This window comes from Phyllostomus hastatus, unplaced genomic scaffold, assembly GCF_019186645.2.
Source record: "Phyllostomus hastatus isolate PE091 unplaced genomic scaffold, TTU_PhHast_1.1 phas_scaffold_182, whole genome shotgun sequence".
NCBI classification, from domain to species: Eukaryota; Metazoa; Chordata; class Mammalia; order Chiroptera; family Phyllostomidae; genus Phyllostomus; species Phyllostomus hastatus.
Genome location: NW_025334013.1, coordinates 17,133,638 through 17,155,409, shown reverse-complemented (window position 1 = coordinate 17,155,409; position 21,772 = coordinate 17,133,638). Strand labels below are relative to the sequence as shown.

Genomic DNA, 21,772 nt, shown 5'->3' with positions numbered 1-21,772 from the left:
CTGGCGCGCGCAGGGGCACAGGCTGTTCCGGAAGCGCGGGACTCGGAGGCTCTAGCTGGATCCGAGGGAGGCGCGAGGCTGAGTCCTGGGCCGCTAGGGAGCGGTGCTGCCCCAGGGCCGAGGGTGGAGCTTTCCGGGTCGGCGGGAAAGGGCTGGGCCCAGCCTACACGTAGGGCAGAGAAAACGACGGTGGACGCTCTCCTGTGGTGTCTGAGTGGCTGACAGGGTCGGACTAATTCCTGGAATCTCCCACGTGACTCTGAGCCACGGATCACTGGATGCTCCAGATTCCTGGGACCCAATTCCCGATTTCAGATCCTCAGGACCTTCCAAGTCAGAGACCACATTCCGTCCTGTACTCCAGATTTCGGGGACGGGATCTCTGGCAGGACTTCGGATCTCCAGATCCCATGAGAGATTCCTGGTCCCAATCGGATTCCCGATCTCGAGAGACCTGGACACATCGCCCCTGGCTCCTGCCCCGTGCTGGGTGCCCAGAGCACGCCTGACGCCTGAGCGCCCTCGCATGGCGGGGCAGTGCCCCCCGCCCGGGGCCCTGGAGTGCGCCGGTAGCTGTTGGCAGGACCCTCTGGCCGAGGCGCTGAGTAGGGGCGGGTCGACTGCGGCGCCCCCCGGCCGGGGCTGCGCACGAGGCCGGCCGCTCAGCGTGGTCTACGTGCTGACCCGGGAGCCGCAGCCCGGAGTAGAGCAGGAGAGGGGAGCCGAGGCAGAGCCGCTGCCCCTCCGCTGCCTGCGCGAGGCTTGCGCTCAGGTCCCCGGGACACGGCAGCGGCCGCAGCTGCGCAGCCTGCCCTTTGGGACGCTGGCGCTGGGAGACACAGCAGCGCTGGATTCCTTCTACAACGCCGGTGAGTGTGCGCTGGGCTGCGGGACCAGGATTACCGGCGGATTTAGGGCCTTGGGCTGGGCTGAAAGGGGAGTGGCTCACCGATTCTGGGGAGGGGCCGAGAAGGGTGTCAAGTCTGGGGGCGTATGATGTAGAGACCCGAGGTGGTACCCTGACAAAAGTGGAATTTAGGGGGTTTGGAGCGTGGCCGGGATCGGGCTAGAACTTAGCGGATCCAGGCCCGGCTTCTTCGGGGTTTAGGATTGGGACTTATGCAGGCACGGTGCATAAGGAGCAGGGTTAGGACTGGGAGCCGGGGAGCTGGGGGTGGGGGTGCGGTATTTTAGCAATGGGGTTGGAGAGCTCCGCCTCGGAATGATTTCACACGGAGTATAGGAGGGCGGATCCTGGGAGGTGGAGCTTGGACTAGGGAAGGGCCTCTACTTGGGGGACTAGAGTTCAGGTGTGCTAGCATACTACTTCCGAGGATTGGGCTAGAGAGGCAGAAAGGGAAGCATGGGACTCGACAGACTGGATTCTGAGCAAGGGAGCTTAGGTTATGAGGCGCTCATTCCCCCTAGACAATGGGCGGGGCTGGAGGCGGGGCAGAATCTCTTGGGGGTGGGACCAGGAGGCAATTTTTCCAGGGCAAGTAGCCTCTTCCTTCTGCCAAGCCTGACGCCTCCCGATACTTATTTGTTTATCCAAGAGTCCGGGCGCCGGTGCTTGCCGGATGTCCATAAAATCGCAGCCTAGAAAAGGAAGGCTCACTCGCCCTTGCTTTCAGAGTCACAGACAGACTTACAAGTCACATGCATGTCAATACACAGGTCCTCACAGACCCTGTCACACCCAGAGATCCAGACACAATAAGCTGTACACACATAGGCACACACACAGTGCAGAGTTATCTACACACAGTGCTGGGACCTTTCAAGAGACTGGGTTGAGGGCTCAGGGAAGGCGACTTATGTGTTGGCCCAACTCTTGCTTCTCAAATGGCCTAGAGCAGGTGCTGGGCTGGTGCACAGCCTCCCCTTCCCTGTGCCCAGGGGCCACAGGCTCTGAACAGCAGGGTGAGGGTCCATTGAGCCCAAGCCCTCTCCTGCTGCACCACAGACACTAGTTCTGTGTAAGAGCCCAAAGGACCCTAAAAGGGGGAAACTGAGGCCAGGAGCAAAACTGGATCCTGCTGGAGCCACACGGAAAGGCGGGCTGAGCCAGGATGGATCTCCAGCCCCCTCCCCCCACTGAGCTGGGCTCCAGGGCTCAGGGCCCTCACCCGTGTGCTTGCAGACGTGGTGGTGCTGGAGGTGAGCAGCTCCTTGGCACAGCCTTCCCTGTTCTACCACCTCGGTGTGCGTGAGAGCTTCAGCATGACCAACAACGTGCTTCTCTGCTCCCAAGCTGACATCCCTGACCTGCAGGCCCTTCGGGTAGGTGGCCAGGTGGTGGGTGGGGGCGGGCACAGGGTGGGGGGAGGGCCTACCCAGAGCATCAGTATCTGTCTGTTCCCTGCAGGAGGACATTTTCCAGAAGAACTCTGTGAGCAGAAACCACCCCTCACTCCAACGTGCCCTTTGACTTCCATTATGACCTCTGACCCCCACTACCTTTCCTGGCCTCCTCAGTCACCTCTGACCTCTCTAATACCCCCTGACATCTGTGTGACCCTCTGCTCCCTATTGCTTCCCTTCCTGCAGTGTGCCCCTTCCCTACTAGTCCAGTTCCCACTGGTGCTGACCTCCGACTCTCTCACTGCCTCTCTCTAACTTGGTGCTGACCTCTGACCTCTACTGATTCCTGCCTCCTTCCCACCAGGATTGTGTTGGCAGCTACACGCTGATCCCCTATGTCGTGACAGCCACCGGTCGAGTGTTGTGTGGTGATGTCGGCCTCCTGAGAGGCCTGGCTGACGGGCTGGTCCAGCCTGGAGTGGGCACGGAGGCCCTGCTCACACCCCTGGTGGGCCGACTTGCCCGTCTGCTGGAGGCCACACCCACAGACTCTTGGTAAGGGGGAGCGAGGGAAGGTGCACCAGGAGGAGGCTGGAGTGGGTGCAGTGGTGTGGGCTGACGGACAGGCCCCACCATTTCCTCCCCTTCCCTTCCTCTCCCGCTGCGGGCACCAGTGGCTATTTCCGGGAGACCATTCGGCAGGACATCCGGCAGGCCCGGGAGCGGTTCAGCGGGCAGCAGCTGCGGCAGGAGCTGGCTCGCCTGCAGCAGAGACTGGACAGCGTGGAGCTGCTGAGCCCCGACATCATCATGAACCTGCTGCTTTCCTACCGAGACGTGCAGGTGCACACAGAGAGGCGGGTGGGACGTAGCATCGGTGTCAGACAAATGCGCATCAGCTCCTCACGTCTCTGAGCTTCAGTGTGTAGTGGGGGTGATCACATCACTGTCTCCCGGGGCAGCTGTGAGGTTGGGGTGCACAGCGAGTTCTCTATGCAAGTGCAGTGTCTACACTGCCGACCGGGCCGGAGGGAGGTATGCAGAGGGTGGTGGTGGGAAGGTGGGGTGTCAGGGGTGGGGGGGACCCCCAGCTCAAGGTTTTTCCTCAGGGATTGGGGGCCAGCAGGACCCACCAGAGGCCGTTGTCTCAGTGTGTGCCGCTCCCTCACGCAGGACTATTCAGCCATCATCGGGCTGGTGGAGACGCTGCAGGCCTTGCCCACCTGTGATGTGGCTGAGCAGCACAATGTCCGCTTCCACTACACATTTGCCCTCAACCGGTGAGTGGCAGAGCCACACTCAGGTCATAGCCACCTGGGAGCATGGGTCCCCACTGTATGATGTCATTGCTGTCTGGGCTCAGGGCTGTTCAGGGAGTTTGCTGACCAGGGTCACACTGATGTCAGATGGCCCCGTTCTATTATTGCTGCCCAGGGTGGGGTGAGGTGGTACCCTTGGAGAGGTCACAGCTGTCCAAGGTCACCTCTCTTCAGAGTCACTGCAGCTGGAAATCACTTCCATCTGGGATCACTACCTCTAGGAAGGTCAGTGCTGACCAGGGTCACTGCCATTCTGGGTTCATTTCTGTCAGGCTCCTGGAAGGGTCCCTGATGTTCAGCATCTGGGGGTCCCCAGACATGGGACAGGGCCACCGGGCAGGTCCCCAACCCATCTTCCCCTTCTCCTAGGAGGAACAGGCCCGGGGACCGGGAGAAGGCACTGGCTGTGCTGCTGCCAGTGGTGCAGAGCAAGGGCTCCGTGGCGCCCGACCTGTACTGCATGTGCGGCCGTGTCTACAAGGATTTGTTCTTCAGCTCCGGCTTCCAGGACGCTGGGCACCGAGAACAGGCCTATCACTGGTAAGGGGCACAGGCAAGTGGGCAGTCGGCTGAGGGCTGGGGCTGTGGGCATCAGTCCAGCCTTGCAGCCCTCTGCCCGGCGCCCAGGTATCGGAAGGCTTTTGATGTTGAGCCCAGCCTCCACTCCGGCATCAACGCTGCTGTACTCCTCATTGCTGCTGGGCAGCGCTTTGAGGACTCCAACGAGCTCCAGCTCATCGGTGAGCCTCAGTCCTGCACCCTTGTCCCCCCCAGGAGGGGCCGCAGTCAGGGAGAGGAAACACTGCTCTTGAGCTGGGACTGGGTTCGTCCCCTTTTGGATCTGTCCTGTCTGAACCCGCACCTGGGTCCTCACACCTGCCCTAGGCCCTTGTGAGCCCTTAAGCCCATGACTTTTTGCTCCTTAGCTCACACCTGTGTTCCTTCACAAACACGTGTTCCCAGAGTTTCTACTCCCACCTGAGATCATGTCACACCTACATTTTCACCCACATCTGTGTCCCTGCCTGCATGAATGTGTGGCCCGTGCCCCTCGCTCCCAGGTATGAAGCTGGGCTGCCTGCTGGCCCGAAAAGGCTGTGTGGAAAAGATGCAATACTACTGGGATGTAGGCTTCTACCTGGGAGCTCAGATCCTTGCTAATGACCCCACCCAGGTGGCTCTGGCCGCAGAGAAGCTATACAAGCTCAACGCCCCCATATGGTAAGTGGCCCCGTCTTCAGTCTTGGCCTGGCTTGTGCTGTCACCTCCCGCACCTGTGACCGCTGGCCTGAGCCCTGGGCCAGTGACCTGGCTCCTTCCAGTGCCATGACCCCCAGTGCCCACATGCGGTCTACTCTCTCGGGCTCACCGGTGCCTGGGCCAAGTTGAAGACATCGTGTGCCTGCAGGTACCTGGTGTCCGTGATGGAAACCTTCCTGCTGTACCAGCACTTCAGGCCCACACCAGAGCCCCTCGGAGGCACCCCACGCCGTGCCCACTTCTGGCTCCACTTCTTACTGCAGTCCTGCCAGCTGCTCAAAACTGCCAGTTCCCAAGGGGACCAGTGTTTGGTGAGGCCCGTGGGGGCAGGGGACCTGGGAAAAGGGCAGCCCTCTTCTCATCTAAGGCCCCACACTCCCTTGTCACCTGCAGGTCCTGGTCCTGGAGATGAACCAAGTGCTGCTGCCCGCGAGGCTGGAGGTTCAGGGTAGAGACCCCGTGAGCACAGTGACCCTGAGCCTGCTGGAGCCTGAGACCCAGGTGAAGTTGCCACCCCAACTCCCTGCTAAGCACCCCTTCTCTCTAGCCTTTCTTCCACCCCCAGGCCCCTGTCTTGTTCCCTGGCACGGCACTGCCCTCTGACTCACCTGCTTCTCACAGGACGGTCCCTCCAGCTGGACCTTCTCAGCCTCCTCCATCTGCGGTGTCAGGTGAGGGGCAAGGCCTGGGCCAGTCCGGTGGGGCGCCCTGCTAGCCGGCCTGGCGCTCACTGTGTCCTTCACCCCTACCCAGCACCTCCAAACAGGACGAACGCTGCTGCTTCCTCTATGCGCTTCCCCCGGCTCAGGACGTCCAGCTGTGCTTCCCTAGCGTCGGGCACTGCCAGTGGTGAGCACACCCGCTTGGGGTCAGGGCTGGGATGCCCAGGGGAGTGAGGGAAAGGAAGGGATGTGGCCCAGAGCTGCTCTCAGCAAAGAACAGGACACTACACCCAAGGTACCCACCCCCACATACTGGTCTGACCTCCCCCACGCCCTCAGGTTCTGCGGCCTCATCCAGGCCTTGGTAACAAATCTGGATTCCAGAGCACCAGCGGAGGAGGCCGAGGGCGTGGGTGAGGTGCTGGAGGTGAGGAGGAGGAGGAACCGGGAAATCGGAGATGGGGGAAGGGAAAGAACTAAGAGCCCTGCTTATCCCCCTTTTCACCCGCCCCCACAGTTTGATTATGAGTACACGGAGACCGGAGAGAGATTGGTACTGGGCAAGGGCACGTACGGGGTCGTGTATGCCGGCCGCGACCGGCACACCCGAGTACGCATCGCCATCAAGGAGATTCCGGAACGGGACAGCAGGTGTGCTGCGCTGGGCGTGTGGGTGGGGCCAAGGGCTCAGGGGTAAGGTAGGCAGGTCAAGTGGGTGGGACCGGAGTTGAGAGGCCCATGTGGGCGGGGCAGATGGGCGGGCTCATGGGCGAGAGAGTCCAAGCCCAGTGGGCCCAGGCCTGTGGACAGAAAGGCAGAGACCAGGGGGTGGGGCTGCAATCTGGAGGGGCCTGTGGGCTGGGTGATAAAGTGGGGAAGGTCAGAGGGCATTGTGAGCCGGGCAGATCCTGGGGGCATAGCCTGGCTGGTGCTGGAGTTGGGTAAGCATCTCTGTCCAAATCTGGCCTATTCCTCTCTCTCTAACTGCCCCTAGGGTCTCTCAGCCCCTGCATGAAGAGATCGCTCTGCACAAACGCCTGCGCCACAAGAACATTGTGCGCTATCTGGGCTCAGCCAGCCAGGGCGGCTACCTCAAGATCTTCATGGAAGAAGTGCCTGGAGGTGCCTGCCCTGCTGGGATAGGAGTGGAGCTGGATATGTAGGGCGTGGGGATGGAGCCAGGCAGGGGTGGAGAACCCTTGGGGGAAATGAATCCTAGCGTGTGTAGGTGGTGTGTAGCCCAGAATTAGCTGACACAGGGCAGTGGGGTGATGGAGTCTGGGCCATAGCATGGGTGTGTCTGGGCAGAAAATTGTGGGTTGGAGTGAGTGGGCGGCAATGATGACCTCGGACTCTACCTGCCCAGGCAGCCTGTCCTCCTTGCTGCGGTCCGTGTGGGGACCCCTGCAGGACAACGAGAGCACCATCAGTTTCTATACCCGTCAGATCCTGCAGGGACTCAGCTACCTGCATGACAACCGAATTGTGCATCGAGACATCAAGGTTAGCACTGCATCTGGTCCACTCTGGCTTGCTGGGAGTGGGAAAGAAGGAGACACAGCCCCAGACCGAGGCTGGCAGTTCTGTGGGTGGACCCTTTGCAAAGGGCGGGGACTTCATCAAGAGGGTTCCCTAGAGAAGGAGAGAGGTTCGCACCTGAAGCCAAACCAGGTGCCAGCTCCCAGAGGGGCATAGTGGGGTGGCAGGGTGAGGGGGTTGACAGAGGCTGGGTCAGACTGGGATTCCCAGGAGATGGGATCAGGGTGGGGTCCACTCTGTCACCGGGAGCCCCGCCTGATGTCCACTGAGCACAGTGTACACTCTACTCAGGGGGACAATGTGCTGATCAACACTTTCAGTGGGCTACTCAAAATTTCTGACTTTGGCACCTCCAAGCGGCTGGCAGGCATCACACCTTGCACTGAGACCTTCACAGGTAATAGGGTGTGGGGTGGGGAGTGGGAATGCTGACCTGGGACAGAACTTCTGGAGCCTTCTGGGGAATGGAGCTTCTCCTGGGCATGGAGTTAGTTAGACTCCTAACGGGGAATAGAACCCGGGGCAGGAGACTGAGCCGGAGGTGCGGTGATGGAACCCAGAACTGGAGTTGGGATAGCTGAGGACATGGTGTTGGCGCCTGAGATGGACTCCAGAAGCGTCGACGTGGATCAAAGTGGGTGATGGAATTCAGAGTGGATCATGTGATCCAGGATATATGACGGAACCCACTGCAGGCGATGGAGTCCGTGAATGAGGTGGAGCCTAAGATGAGTGAGAAAATGCAGATGTTTGACGACCAGGATACGGGATGAGAACTATTTTGGATGGTAGTGTCCAGGGAGGGTGCAGGCAGCCAAAGGATGATACAGACCCCTGCTGCTCCCATAGCAATAATGCCCAGATGAGCATTATTGCCACTGCTCCTATCCTAGGGACCCTACAGTATATGGCCCCAGAGATCATTGACCAGGGCCCACGAGGGTATGGAAAGGCGGCTGACATCTGGTCGTTGGGCTGCACTGTGATCGAGATGGCCACAGGTCGCCCACCCTTCCACGAGCTAGGGAACCCGCAAGCTGCCATGTTTCAGGTGAGACCACTCAGGCCCTGGCTCATGAGGTGGTATGCGGACAGACTGGGCCCTAAACACCTCTAAACTTAGCCTTTGTTTACTCTCCCTGCCCTCTCCCAGGTGGGCATGTACAAGGTGCATCCACCAATGCCCAGTTCTCTGTCCGCTGAGGCCCAAGCCTTCCTTCTGCGAACTTTTGAGCCAGATCCCCGCCTCCGAGCCAGTGCGCAAGCACTGCTTGGGGACCCCTTCCTGCAGCCTGGGAAGAGGAGCCGAAGCCCAGGATCCCCCCGCCACACTCCACGGCCCTCAGGTACGGCGCAGGGGAGAGAGTGAGTGCACTGGGGGGAGGGCGGAGGACCCCTGGAGCTGTGAGGGCTGAGGGGGGCCTGCACTGACAGTCTCGTCCCTCCCTTAGATGCCCCTTCGGCCAGCCCCCCTCTTTCTGCTGACGTGACCACCCAGTCCCAGACATTCCCACGCCCTCAGGCACCTTCTCAGCACCCTCCCAGTCCCCCGAAGCGCTGCCTCAGTTATGGAGACACCAGCCAGCTCCGGTGAGAGCCCAGGATCCTGGGGTGGGTTCACTTTATCTGGTTTTGCCCTTGTACTCCCTCCAGAAAAGGCCCTCTTTGGGAACCTGGGCACCTCCACCACTTGCAAAGACGGCATTTGTTTCCTACCTCCCAAATCTCCTACTTGTACTTAGTGTGTCCCCTCAGTGCCAGGTTTCTCCCTTTTATCCCTGTGAGATAGGCCTGAGAGTCAAAGCGAGAGCCAGCATTCAAACCCTGGGGCAGCGGTGGCTGGACCGCCTTGCTGATGGCACTCTACTGGCTGCTCCCCATTGCACCCAGGGTGCCTGAGGATCCTGGGGCCGAGGAGCCCACGTCTCCCGAGGAGAGTTCGGGGGTGAGCCTGCTGCATCAAGAGAGCAAGCGCCGGGCCATGCTGGCCAAAGTGCTAAAGCAGGAGCTGCCCGCGCTGGTGGAGAATCTGTGCCGGGAGCAAAACCAGGTGGGCGGCCCGCCCCAGCGCCCCCTGGTGGTCAAGCACCGACAGGATTCCTACCGATGGCCACCAATCCCAGCCCATAGCCAGCATCTCTTGGCTCAAACGACTCCTCTCTTCCTTCTCAGGGTCCCAGTCCGGGCAGGAATCTTGTGGAACAGCTACTCCGCTGCCTTGGAGCGCACATCCACACTCCCAACCGCCGGCAGCTGGCCCAGGAGCTGCGGGAGCTGCGAGAACAGATGGGGGCCCAGGGCCTTGAGCCCGCGCTTCTGCATGGACCACTCTTTGCCTTCCCACCTGCGGTAAGGGAGCTTTCTCACAGGGCTACCCAAGAAGAGCTCCTGAGCGCCCTGTGCTTGGAAATGTGCAAGGACTTGGTGTTGAATGATTCCCAGTCTTCTCTGTGAAGATAGAGCCATTAGGGAAGGGACATCCGCCCAGTCCTAGCTTCTTAGCCCCTCCCTTGGCTCCAAGCCTGTCCACCCCACTTGCCTCAGGCAGAAAATTTTCTAGGCCTTTGCAACTCAAGCCCCACCTCTTTTTGAGGCTGCCCTCTCAGCTGCGCCCTCCTCCCTCTCCAGGTGAAGCAGATTCTCCGCAGGCGCCAGATCCGCCCACACTGGATGTTCGTGCTAGACTCCCTGCTCGGCAGTGCCGTGGAGGTAGCCCTGGCAGTACTGAGCCCAGGTAGGCCCGGAGTGGAGCCTGCCTGCCTGGCTGCTTGCGGGGGGCGGGGGGGGGCGCGGGGGGGGGGGAGGGTGTGGCCCTTGGAAAGGTGGTGAACACAAAAGGAGCTGTGATCTTCAGGCTTAACCTGGAAGGAGTGGGTGGGGGCGTGACCAAATGGGCAACTCCCACACTGATAGTGCCTGGCCGCTGAGCAGATCCCTGTGCACCCTCCGCCAGTGTCTGGGGGTCCCAATGGGCGCTCTCGCCCTGCCTGAGCTCACCACACTCTGAATGGCAGAAGTGAAGAAGGATGCAGTCTCGCCGACATCAGAAGAGTCCAGTGAAGAGGAGTCCCAGCAGAAGCGGCAGGAGACCCCGGTTCAGCAGGGCCTGCTCCCAAAGGAGCCTGAGCAGGGCTCCCCCCCTCTGATGGTACAGCTGGGCTTCTTGCGAGCAGAGACTGATAGGTAAGGCCCCTGGGGCCCCTCCATAGCCTCTGTGTGAGCTTCACCCCTACTCTGTCCTCCCTTCTACTGGCTTTCTGCCATCCAACAGGCTCCGAGGCATCCTGGCTGAGAAGGAATGTGAGTGGCGGGCCCTGGTGCAACAAGCTCTGCAGCGGGTGAATGAGGAGGCCAGAACCTATTCCCCGGCCTCAGAGCCCCCAGGTGAGTGGGCCCTGGCTGGAGAATGCTAACGGTGGTGTGAGACAGCCTCTGGCAGGAGGCACCCCTGGATTGACCTGATTTCTCCCGGACAGCCGTTCGAACAGTGGACCAGGACCTGGTGCAGTGGCTACAGGAGCTGAATGTGGATTCAGGCACTATCCAGACCGTAAGGGGGACAGTGCTGGCTACCCTGACCTCCACCAACCAGAGACTCCATTCCCTACCTGGCTTTCAGCTCTTCTCACTTTTTCCCTCTGATGCAGGGAATCCCAACCTCAGAGAAACACTTAGCATACCTTTCCCATTGTACAGATGAAAAAACTGAGGCCCGGAAAGGGGTGGGATCTGCCCTAGTGTGTTGGTAGTAAAGAGAACCAGCCTTTGATGCTCCGGACACATTCTCTGATTTTAATCTCTCCCTGTTTCTTGTGTGTGGGTCTTTGTCCCCAACCAGCTGCTGAACCACAGCTTCACCCTTCATTCCCTACTGACCTGTGCCACTAGAGATGACCTCACCTACACCCGCATCAGGTATGTCCTGGGCCCTCCAGGATGACCCATGCCTATGGGATCCTGCTGGCCAGATCCTGGCCCCCCGGCTACAGGCTTGCCTAGTTTCTTCTCTGGAAACTACAGGGACATCAGGGTCCCCAGGGGACAGGGGGGGCATTAGGCAGACAGTGGGTGCCAGAGAATGCCAAGGGTCTTCTAGCTGAGCCACATTGAGCCTGCCACCCCCAGGGGAGGGACGGCGTGCCGCATCTGGAGAGCCATCTTGGCGCAGCGAGCAGGATCCACGGCTGTTACCCCTGGTGCCCAGGAGGCTGAAGGAGGGTATCAGAGGCAAGAGGCCAGACCCAAGGATGGATGAGTGAAGACACAAGAACTTACGAAACACCCACTCCAGGACCCAGGGACAACTGGAGGAGGCCGGAGGTTGGGGGCAGTCCAACCACAGAGATGCCCCAAGCTGACTGAGCACCACCAAAGACTATTAAACAGGACACTTTCGTACCTCTGGGCCTTGGCAACTTCTGCGGTATTTGAGGGTCTTGGTACCAGCTCTCTAAGATCTTTATGCCTGAATCTAAAGTGTCTTCACCTGGCCCCCTACATTTTCCTGGTTCTTTCCTGCTTTCACTGAGTTCCCCCAACCCCAAACAGACATCAGCCCCTTATTGCCCTTAGAACAGAGTTTATTGACTTTCTCCAAGGGCAGGCCCTGAGATGGGGGTCCAGAGAGGGGTCTGGTAAGGCTTGCCAGGCAGCTATGTCCTGGGGGCCAAGTTGGTTCTGAGGGGCAGAAGGCCGTCCACCCACTCGCAAGGTCGCTCCAGGAGCGTCTGCCACAGCTGCTTCTCCTCAGGTGTGGAATCCATCCAGGGCACCTGGAGCCCATAGCTGCTGCCTGGCCAAGGGTAGAGGGCGTGGTCACGCTGGATACCCCAGGTCCCAAGGAATACCGGCCTGGTCCCAGATTATGCACTCCCCGCCCCCCCTTCGCAGTGGGCACCAAAGCTCACAAAAGGGCAGAGAAGTACCCAAGGCTCCATACTAAGCCCCCGCCTCCCAGCACTGACAGTCCCCAGGGTGCTACCCCACTCACCGGTGCCCAGGCTGAGGCGTGTGCCCCCCAGCTGGCGGCTGGCCAGGGCCCCATGGTCCCAGAGGGAGAGCTCCGCACAGGCCTGGCGCAGGTCGGCAGGCCCAAAGCCGTCATAGACCATGGTGTGGTTGAACACGGGGCTGAGGCTCCTTCGCACCACCCTCGTCCGTTGGCGGCTGGCCCGGCTGTCATCAGGCAGCACTGAGCTATGGCATAGGTGGGCTGGCATCAAGTGGCTACCCCCCACACACTCCCCGGGACCCACCGATCACTGAGTGCTACCTGTGCTCCCTCACAATGACGTGGCCTCTGGCTCTTGCCTGAGACTTGGCCTCAAACCCTCACTGCCCTGTGACCTTAGCGTTAGCCTCCTCTTCAGTCTCCTGCCAGAGGAATGGCACTGAAATGGGATGTTGCTGCTCTCTGCTCAGTGACAGTCACTGACTCCCTGCTGCCCCCCAGAGTAGTTTCCAAAGTTTCTAAAGCCTCGGAGCCCTTTCTGCAAGATAAAGTATTGCTCAGAAGTAGAGAACCTAAGAGAAAAACAATGTTTGGTTGAATCAGGGCTGGATCTCAGAACCTGTTAGGCCTACCTCCATTTCACTTTCTCAGGGCGGGCCAGAGCCTGGGGACACCTCCAGAGGTTCCCCCGGAGCTTACTTTGCAAACCACTGAACTGCAGGGCCTCACAGCCTGGCCCTGCAGGGCGTCCACGGAAGGGCCCCTGCTACCTCCCAGGTCCCAGCCTCAGCTCTCCAGCAAGTCCTAAAGGTGCCAGCCACTGAAATGCAGCTCTTCGCCCTGGCTGGCGTAGCTCAGTGGATTGAGCGTGGGCTGCGAACCAAAGTGTCACAGGTTCGATTCCCAGCCAGGGTACATGCCTGGGTTGCAGGCCATAACCCCCAGCAACCGCACATTGATGTTTCTCTCCCTCTCTCTATCTCCCTTCCTTCCCTCTCTAAAAATAAATAAAATCTTAAAAAAAAAAAAGACAGTTTATTTAAAAAAAAAAGCAATGCAGCTCCTCAAAGGTGTCCTCAACTCTCCGGACTCAAGCTGTCCCCTTTACCCCTGCTCAGTGGTCAAAGCGCAGATCGAGGGGACCAAGGGTGGGCGATTAGAAGGGGGTGGGGAGCTCCACTACAAGGCAAAAGGAAGGGAAGTGGGGAGGTCCCGATATCCCTCACCATTGTATGTAAGTATCCAGGGATCCTGAACGGAGAGGCACGAGGTCCTGAGCTTCCTTCACCCAGAAGTGCAGCTCCCCGCTCGGGGGCAGTCCTGCACCTGCGGAAAGCCTCGGCTCAGGCTTTGCCCCAAGGACAGAACCCTCCCTCTTGTGGGACAGAGTCCCCTGCCTCCCAGGGGTCCGTCCAAGCTTGGTCTCTCCGGGGAGGCCACTCACCCTCAGAGCCGGCGGGGACGTACTTGAGAGACAGAGAGAGCCGCCCACGGCTGGGAAGGTCGTCAGGGGAGGGCAGGACCTGTGAGAGTGTGAGATGGTCCGTCAGGGAGCGGGGACAAGCCCCAAGTCCAAGAGGCCACAAGGGGGTAGGGTCGCCAGACACCAATGGGGCGTGGTTAGCGGAGGGCGGGCTCTGCAGGGGCGGGGCCAGGTCCCGGCACCCGGGGTGGGCAGGTTTCCCGGCGAAGGGGAGGCTCTGCGGAAGGAGTCTACGGGGTCTAGGGGAGAGCGCGGTGGGGTGGAAACCGGAGATGAGTGCCGTGGGGTCCTCCACGGGGTCAGCTGCCTCACCCGGGGCTGCAGGGGAAGCCAGATGGCCTCAGAGTCCCAGTCCCACGTATCCAGGGGCACTTCAACTTCGCCCAGAAACAGGTTGCGACCCAGGCTTTCGCGGTGCCACACGGACAGGCTCAGCACGCGGCCCGGGAGCTCGGCCTGCGGGACGGAGTACTGGGGGACAGGAGGTGCGCTTTATTGGAGCTCCGCTGATGGCCCCGGCCTCAGTGCTGCCGGAGTGTTGACTGGGGCTTGTCCTCCCACACTCCTTGCAGGGCGGAATCCTGGGACGCCCCGAAGGGCATTAATGGCAGTCTGAACGCCGTGCCCACCACTAGACTCCCTGCCGTTCTTCCGGCAGAATGGAGGGCCGAAGCGACGGGCAATGACGATGCCAACGGCCGCCCCTGCCCCCCTGGCCCTCAGGAAGGGACAGCCGATTCGTGAACGGGGGCCGCCCCGTTGTCGTCGCAGCCTTACCCGGAGAGTCTCGTTAAAGACAGGGTTCAGATTCCGCTTCTTCACAGTCGTCTTGCGCTTGCTCTGCTTATCCGGGAGGAGGTAGCTTTTGACGTAGCTGGAGTGGGAGAGGTGAGGACCAGACGAGCGAGGTCCGGGCAGGCCCTGCCGGCACCTCCTCCCCGGCCTGGGGGCTTCCCCAGCCACAGCCTGGGACACGGCTTCACGCGCCAGGCCTCGTGTAGCGCTTTACAGGCGTCATGTCACTCAACCCCACGCCTCCCAAGAACACTGTGACCCCCATTTTGAAGACCAGGAAACAGGCCGAGACAAGTGGCGGTACTGGGCGGTGAGAGCGGCTCCCTGGCGCCCCCGCCCGCCCGGGTGGGGCACTCACGGGTCCGAGCGGCGGCGCCGCGCGGCGGCGAGGTTCTGGCATTGGATCACGTGTACCCGCAACTCGGCGGCGGCAGGCTCGTAGCGCAGCGCGAAGTGCACGGAGCCGCGCACCTGCACACCCGCCTCCACCTCCCCCGACAGGCTCATCAGGCTGCCGCTCAGCTGGGGGTAGATAGAGGTGGTTGGGGTGTCAGAGCGAGGTGAAGGCTCCCACTGGAGCTGGGGAGCGGGGTGGTTCAGATAGAGGTTATGGGGACAAAGCCAGGTGACGAGGTAAAGGGAGGTAGCTTGCTTAGGAGCTGGAGTATCAGGTCCGGGGGCGAGGGAGGGGTGAGGCAGGGACTAAGCATCGGGACGTGGGGAGGGGAGGCGCCCCCCCGTCCCCTTCTCCCCCTCACCGTGGAGGAGTTGAGGCTGGACACGGAGGAGCTGCTGCTGAGCATGCGGTCGAGTGAGGGGCCGGGCTCCGGAGCCTCCTCCCCGTTCTCCAGGATCTCGGACATCGCCTGGATCTGGGGACAGGGGAAGTGACGGGGTCCCCGCTTTTCCCAGCCCCTTCCCCGACCATGCTTGGTCCCGACCGCTCACTCCCGGCCGGTAATCCGCTCCGGGTCTTGAAAGCAGCTACGGGCGGCTCCCGCCTACCTGTGCAGGGCGGGGCTGCGGCTCCTCCTCCCCACCAGAAGGCGGCTCCGGCTCTGGCTCCGCCTGCTCCTGGTAGACCTGTGTACCCGCTGGGCCAGGGGCTAGGGTGGGGGCGCAAGCTGCAGAGCCAGCCCATCTCAGCCCGCCCCGAGCAAATTTGGAGGAACTGGTTTACAACCCACATGACCGGAAGATTGGGGCCCCAGTGCTGCCCTGGGGTCGTCCCTAGAGACCGCAAGCCACCTCCCACCCCCAATGCTGGAAGAGGAAGGTCAACACAGGTGGTTGGAGTCACTTAAGAGTTGCCTCTGGTCCCACAATCTTTCTATGCTCCCCAACACACCCTCCCACTTACCTTCCTGGGCCTGGGGCTCCTCCTCATGATCAGAAACCTCTGGGAGGACATATGGTGAGGGGAAATCAGGTCCCTGAAGGAAGCAAGGGGTAGAAGTCACAGTGGGGACTAGTGATGAAGAGACAAAAGGTTATGATGGGGTCAGAGGTCAGAGGCTCCAGCTGGCCGCCCCAGCTTTAGATTTAGCACAGCCATCAGGGCAGGGCTGGCAACCACCTGCAGGACCAGTTGGACCTGTACCTCACACCCCCTCACACTTTGGCTCTTGCCTCGCCTGACTCCCAGGGTCCCATTACTGGGAGCGAGTAGTATTTGAGTCCTGGACCTCGCCCAGCTCATTCCTATACCACCTGTAACAGCCAGATTCAGAGATTTCCTTAGAGGCCCATACACCCATTTAGCAGAGAAGATAACAGAGGCACAGACTAGTGTCTTTCAATCCTCAGGCTGAGTCTCTTTCCCAACACATTCCACTGCCATGCCACCGTACATTCATTCATCAGTTCATTCCCTCACCCATTACTTACCTCAGCCTCACTGAGCCTCTCCTGGGGGGCCTGGTCTATGAGGAGCCTAGGAGTAGGGAGAGGTGATTGTCAGGGATGGGACTCAGATGACTCGTAGGCACCCTCCCCTCCCTGCCGCCTCTGCTCACCCAGGCTGCAACTCCTCTTCGGTCTCTTGCCCAGCAGCCTCAGCCTCGGTACTGCTATCCACAGCCTGGTCTCCTGTGCACAGGTGAGAAGTTCTGTGAAACCCCCTCCACAGAACATCTGGCGCTGGGATATACCACCCACCTCCCATAGCCCACTGGGGGATGGTACTCAGCCAAAGGCACAGTGCCAGGGGCAGCAGGGACCAGAAACCAGGGGCCCTCTACCTGTCCACCTATACTGGGTACCCCAGCCCACATGAAGCCTGCCCTGCCCTAAATATCTCCTCTCACCCCTGGAGCTCTTCTTCCTGCGGATAGAGGCTCGGACAAGGTCAGAGCCAAGGTGGGCATGGTGGTGCCGCTGGGCGCGTGCTTCCTGGAACCAGTCCCCCGTCAGGATTTTCAGCTGCCCAGGGTCTGCCAGTGAGGCCCGGAGCTTCCTGGAGGATAGGGGAGGCCATGGCTGTTACCACTCACTCAGCCAACCTTCCTGCCACCCACTATGTGCCAGGCCCTGTACCTGGGGCCAGGGACACAACAGCAAATCAGACTTGATCCCTACTTTGGAGGAGCTCAGGCTGGTGGGGAGACTGAGTCTGGAATAGACAAGTACACTATAGAGAGGTGGGTGCCGTGATGGATATAAGAAGGGCCAACTTTGAGATAACTATCAAACTAGGTGCCAGTGTCAGTTGTAAGCAATTATCACTGTAAGACCACCAGGAGGTACGGTTCCTTTGTCTTGTTGATCATCAGTAGTTCAGCTATACTACAGAACATTTACTGCAGCTACTGTCTCGCAGCACCGGTTATCTGTGCAGACTGTGGGGTCACCTTCCACTCTGACTCAATCTTCCTATAAGTAACTTGCTCTACCATAAATTCTGTTATACTTCTGGATTGCCTATTTTAAAAAATAAATAAATAAAGCAAGCAGCCCTGGCTGGTGTGGCTCAGTGCCACACTGGCCTGCAAACCAAAAAGGTCACTGGTTCAATTCCCAGTCTGGGCACATGCCCGGGTTGCAGTCCAGGTCCCCAGTTAGGGGAGCGTGAGAGGTAATAGACCCATGTATCTCTCATACATCGATGTTTCCCACTCTCTCTTTCTCCTTCCCTTACCCTCTCTCTAAAAGTAAATAAATAAAATCTTAAAAAACTAAAAAATTAAGCCCTGGCTGGCATAGGTCAGTGGATTGAGCGCGGGCTGTGAACCAAAGTGTTGCAGGTTCAATTCCCAGTCAGAGCACATGCCTGGGTTGCAGGCCATGGCCCCCAGCAACCGCACATTGATGTTTCTCTCTCTCTCTCTTTCTGCCTCCCTTCCCTCTCTAAAAATAAATAAATAAATAAATAAATAAATAAATAAATAAATAAATAAATAAATAAATAAAAATTATTAAGCTTCTTTAAAATTAAAAATAATAATAATAAAGCGACCACTCTGCATAGTCCCTCCTCACACTGCGAGGAAGTGCTCCTGAGCCGCACTTTGCAGCTGAGGGAGGGTGGTGCTGGCGAGGTCAGGTAAGTAGCCCAAGGTTACACAGCTAGGAGGTGTCTGTCCCCAAGCTCTGCTTATAAGTCCCATGCTCATCTGCCACTGTGCTCTTCCAGGAAGAAGGAACGACCTAGAAGTGAAAGGCGGGTGTGTTCAGGGACCATGGAGCACCTGAATGGCTGTGGCAGACCCCCGGTGTGTGTGTGTGAGGGCTGGTGGTTACTGGTGGAAGATGGGATGTGGGAGTCTGGCAAGGACCAATCAGGGGGGCCCCGTGGACACAGCTTAGGAGCTTGCCCCTGCCTGACACAGATGCCGAGGAGCCATGAGAAGGTTCGGCGAGGCAGCGTATTAAGGACAGCTCTGAGGAGCTCTGGCTGCAGTGTGGTGGGCTGACTGGGGCGGGCAAGCCTGGAGTGCGGGAAGCCGGCAGGGCACCATTGCAGCCTCCCTGTGAGAGGTGATAAGCCGAGCTGGCCAGGAGTACAGGGAACCAAAAGGCAAAAACAAGAACTACTCAGATATCTAAGAGGCTACGTGTTGGTGGGGGCGGGGTGAGGGCTCCCCAGCCCCCAGTGCCTGAGGCCCCTTCCTCCTGGGCTTTCTGCCCTGTCCTTCCTCACCTGACCCTCCCTTCCTCCAACTCGCGCAGGTGGGCATCTCGATTCAGGACTTCAGCAATGGCCTCCTGCTCCTCCTCCGTCAGGAAGCTGAGGTCCAACAGCTCACTGGCCTTGGGCTCCGGCTCATGCGCCATGAGGGGGTGAGGTGGGGCCCAGAGCCCCTCTTGAGATGGGTGGCCGCTCTGGGGCATCAGCTGGGGCAGTGCCCCCGCTGGGCACACATGGCTCCCTGGGGGCAGACGGGGTCAGGTCGGGCCCTGCGCAAATACAGGGCACCTCCTGGTGTTGCCCGCCCCTTTCTGCCCAAATCTGGGCGGGGTGGGCAGAGTACAATCCGGAAAGCTGAGGTCAAGGGGGCATGGGATACACCCATGGACACATGCATGCGCCGGCCCGTAAACACACTCAGGGACACACAGGCATAAACAGAGACACGTGTGCATACACACTGATACATATAAACACAACTACCCGCAGACGTACGTACACCTAGTCACACACGCACACTGGTACCTGTATAAAGACAGGCGCGTGCACCCCTGCTTCCCGGTGAAGGGCCCTATACAGCCATAGGCCCAGGCCCACGCCCAGACCGAGAGACGGACCTAACATCCTCAGACCTGAGCACAGGCCCACGCACACGAAGGGAGGCAGGACCCACAGGGCGGGTCCGTCTGTGCAAGAACAAGCCCCGGGACAGAGATTTGTCCCCACATACACACAAACACACAGACTTCTGCACACACAAATTGCCACCCCCTACCCAACGGGACTGTGAGCTCCTTGAAGGCAGAGACAGGCTCTCCCCGCAAAGCCAGTACTCTGCACACAACAGATGGTTGGTGAAAGCTTGATTAATTAAAGGCAGAAACACGTCTGCACACACCTGAGGAACGAGCACACACAAACACGCACCCAGACACACAGGCACACACACGTATCTGCTCACCCTCCCACCCGGGAACCTCCCCTCCCTCCATCCTTCGCCTCCACCCTGCCCTGGCCCATTTGGCCTTCCTGTCTGAGGCAACCTCCTCCCCAGCCTACACCCCTAACTTCCTCCCACCCCCACCCCTGAGGTAACCGTCACCCCCACCCCCACAGGCCTCCAGCCTGGGGATTCCCTGGCTGCCAGCCCTGCCCTCTTGCTCAAACGCCCCGGGCCCCTTGCTCTGGCCACATTAGTCCCCACCCACCCTGTCCTGGCACCTGGCTGGGGTCCCTGTGGAGGAGGCCACGTGCTGACACAGCAGCTCCGGCCGCTCAGGTACCGTGGTGACCCCGGAAGCAAAACATTTGCCCAGCCCTGAGGGGCGTGTGGGTGTGTGGACGTGGCAAGGGGCCCATGACTGGGCCATGGGCAGAGCAGAGCCATGGCCTGAGCCCGTTGGGCGGTCTCTCCTCCCTGTCCCGCCTGTGCCCTCCTGTGCAAGGACACCGGGGTGAAGGCAGGTCCTGGCTTGTGCCTGCTGCCTGCGTTCCGTGTCCTCCCGGCTGAGTCAGTGTCAAAGCCCAAGCAAAGCCCCCTCCCTGCTGCCTCATCCTCGCCCGCGAGCCTGGGGCTCCTGCGTGTCCACCAGGCATCGCACAGCCTGTGTGAACGCCTGCATGCTCCGCGTTAGCCCTAGTTCCTGCACCCCTGCGGTGCCCAAAGGACCCAGGTATGGCAGTTCGGGGCTCTTCTGCAGCTGGCGTGCGAGCCCACGGTGGTGTTTCTGGTGAGCTGTGCTGTTCAGAGAGTGGGTCCAGCAGGCGTGTCTACATGCCGAGGGCCCCTGAGCCTGTATGCTTCGCCGGCACGGATGGTGTATCACTGCATGTGTGTCTGTGTGCCCGGCTACGGTGTGATGCCGAATGGGTGGCTGTTGTCTCTGAGATGTGTTCAGTGACTTTCTGGGTGACGGCATTGTGTGGTGTATTTCCTGCTGTGCTGTATGTGTGACCGAGTTGTGTGTTGTGGTGTGTGCTCTGGTGCCCCGAGGGTCCCCAGGGGTGTGTGTGTGTAGGTGCGGGGCCAGTCTATAAAACTGACCCTGCTGTGGTCCTGCAGGTCTGCCTGGGGCTGGGCCCTGGGCACCTAAGCCCCGAATCCTGGCAGCACCGGCCTTCCTGCAGCCCCTCTCCTTTCAGAGGCAGAAACAAGTATCTGGTCTTCTCTGCTGTTGCAACACTACAGGACACACCCGTTGGGTCAGCACAAGGGCCTGTCCATCTGTCTGGCTGTTCCAATCCCAGACACACTCCCACCTCCCCCACCCCAAGGTCCCAGAGGGTACTCAGGTTACCAGGTGGCAGTGCCTGCCCCTCAGGACACTGGCAGGAGACCCCTGTCCTGAGGCATGTTACCTGTAGGGGTCCAGTATGGAGGGGACACCTTCGTAGTGTGGCCCCGGCTCTCCTGGCAGCCGAGTTTCAGGGACCGGGAGAAGAGTGAGTGAGGTACTAAGGCTGACTCAACCGGCCGCTCAGCGGAGTAGCTGCCCCACTGGGAGGAGGAAACACCTTCTCAGGAGGGCCTGATGCAAAACCGGGCCCGGATTTTCGTTCCGCAGGGGTGTGCCCGAGCCTCTGCTTTCAGAAAACCCAGAGCCGGTTTGCCGGGCAGGAGATGCCTGGGACTGGGCCCCAGCTCCACTGCAGACTTACTGTGTGACGCCTGGCACCGCTCAGGGCCTTGGCTGCCCCGTCTGTAGAATTGGCAGCAGCCCCGCCCTGCCCACTGAGGAGCTGGAAGGAACTTGCTTTGAAAGCAGAAACCTTTCTAAGAACCAGGCTGATGGAAGAAGGTCCTAAGCAGAGTTTCTGCTCTGCTGCTGTGTGACTCTGGGCAGGTCTCTTAACCATTCTGAGCTGCAGGTTCCTCCAGTGCAAACTGTGGGCAGCGGAGTGTGGACAGCCTATCAGAAGGGAAATAAAAGTGTCCGGCACAAGCTGGTATATAGTGGGTACCAGGTGTGCCCTCTCCAACAGAGTCCCTTTTGACAACCCCTGCCCCTCCACGTCCTCATATGCCTCCTGGGAAGTGCCAGCCACCGCACAGCTGCGGTCTCCGCCCTGCTGGGCCCCGTCTGTTTGACGAGGCCTGGGCACCTCCAGGGCCAAAGTGAGGCTCCCACACCCTCTGTCTCCGAGAAGCCCCTCTGAGCACCCCATTCTGCCTCCAGATTCTGCCCCACTCTGAGCATAGCTTTGGGCCCTAGACCATGTTTGCTTTAGGACCATGCTTTGGGACTAGTCTGCTGCATTCCACTCTGCCCGCCCTGCTGCGTCCCCCTTCCTGGTGTGGGTTAGAGATCAGAGCGTACCTCCCAGATTCCCCAG

At 59.9% G+C, this 21,772-nt stretch overlaps 2 protein-coding genes across 8 annotated transcripts; one reads left to right on the top strand and one right to left on the bottom strand.

The window, feature by feature from the left end:
* Nucleotides 1-39: 39 nt before the first annotated feature.
* On the top strand, nt 40-11,500 carry MAP3K6 (mitogen-activated protein kinase kinase kinase 6). 5 transcript variants are annotated; one of them, XM_045859041.1, is made up of 29 exons: nt 41-869; nt 2,144-2,283; nt 2,369-2,392; nt 2,669-2,859; nt 2,979-3,147; nt 3,478-3,584; nt 3,993-4,163; nt 4,251-4,363; nt 4,685-4,844; nt 5,032-5,194; nt 5,277-5,384; nt 5,505-5,554; nt 5,637-5,732; nt 5,885-5,972; nt 6,063-6,196; nt 6,540-6,667; nt 6,912-7,048; nt 7,376-7,481; nt 7,978-8,135; nt 8,238-8,430; nt 8,536-8,674; nt 8,975-9,134; nt 9,257-9,433; nt 9,713-9,818; nt 10,102-10,267; nt 10,356-10,468; nt 10,561-10,634; nt 10,923-10,999; nt 11,210-11,500. In XM_045859041.1, exons 1-29 carry the CDS (start codon nt 527-529, stop codon nt 11,337-11,339), a joined length of 3,921 nt encoding a protein of 1,306 aa, XP_045714997.1. In that variant the 5' UTR covers nt 41-526; the 3' UTR covers nt 11,340-11,500. The 5 variants fall into 5 exon arrangements, with proteins under 5 accessions (XP_045715001.1, XP_045714997.1, XP_045714999.1 ...); XM_045859043.1 differs by having other exon boundaries at nt 42-869; nt 5,885-5,963; nt 10,099-10,267; XM_045859040.1 differs by having other exon boundaries at nt 42-869; nt 10,099-10,267.
* Nucleotides 11,501-11,646: 146 nt separating this feature from the next.
* Nucleotides 11,647-20,954, bottom strand: SYTL1 (synaptotagmin like 1). Of its 3 annotated transcripts, none has more exons than XM_045859046.1 (15): nt 20,798-20,954; nt 18,452-18,680; nt 16,620-16,768; nt 16,329-16,401; nt 16,201-16,246; nt 15,674-15,746; nt 15,319-15,419; nt 15,072-15,185; nt 14,672-14,835; nt 14,296-14,392; nt 13,831-13,989; nt 13,480-13,558; nt 13,262-13,361; nt 12,075-12,280; nt 11,647-11,876 (listed from the first exon to the last, which is right to left on the bottom strand). In XM_045859046.1, exons 2-15 carry the CDS (start codon nt 18,640-18,642, stop codon nt 11,737-11,739), a joined length of 1,692 nt encoding a protein of 563 aa, XP_045715002.1. In that variant the 5' UTR covers nt 18,643-18,680; nt 20,798-20,954; the 3' UTR covers nt 11,647-11,736. The 3 variants fall into 3 exon arrangements, with proteins under 3 accessions (XP_045715002.1, XP_045715003.1, XP_045715004.1); XM_045859047.1 differs by having other exon boundaries at nt 18,452-18,708; nt 20,798-20,934; XM_045859048.1 differs by lacking the exon at nt 20,798-20,954 and adding an exon at nt 19,661-19,706.
* Nucleotides 20,955-21,772: the final 818 nt, after the last annotated feature.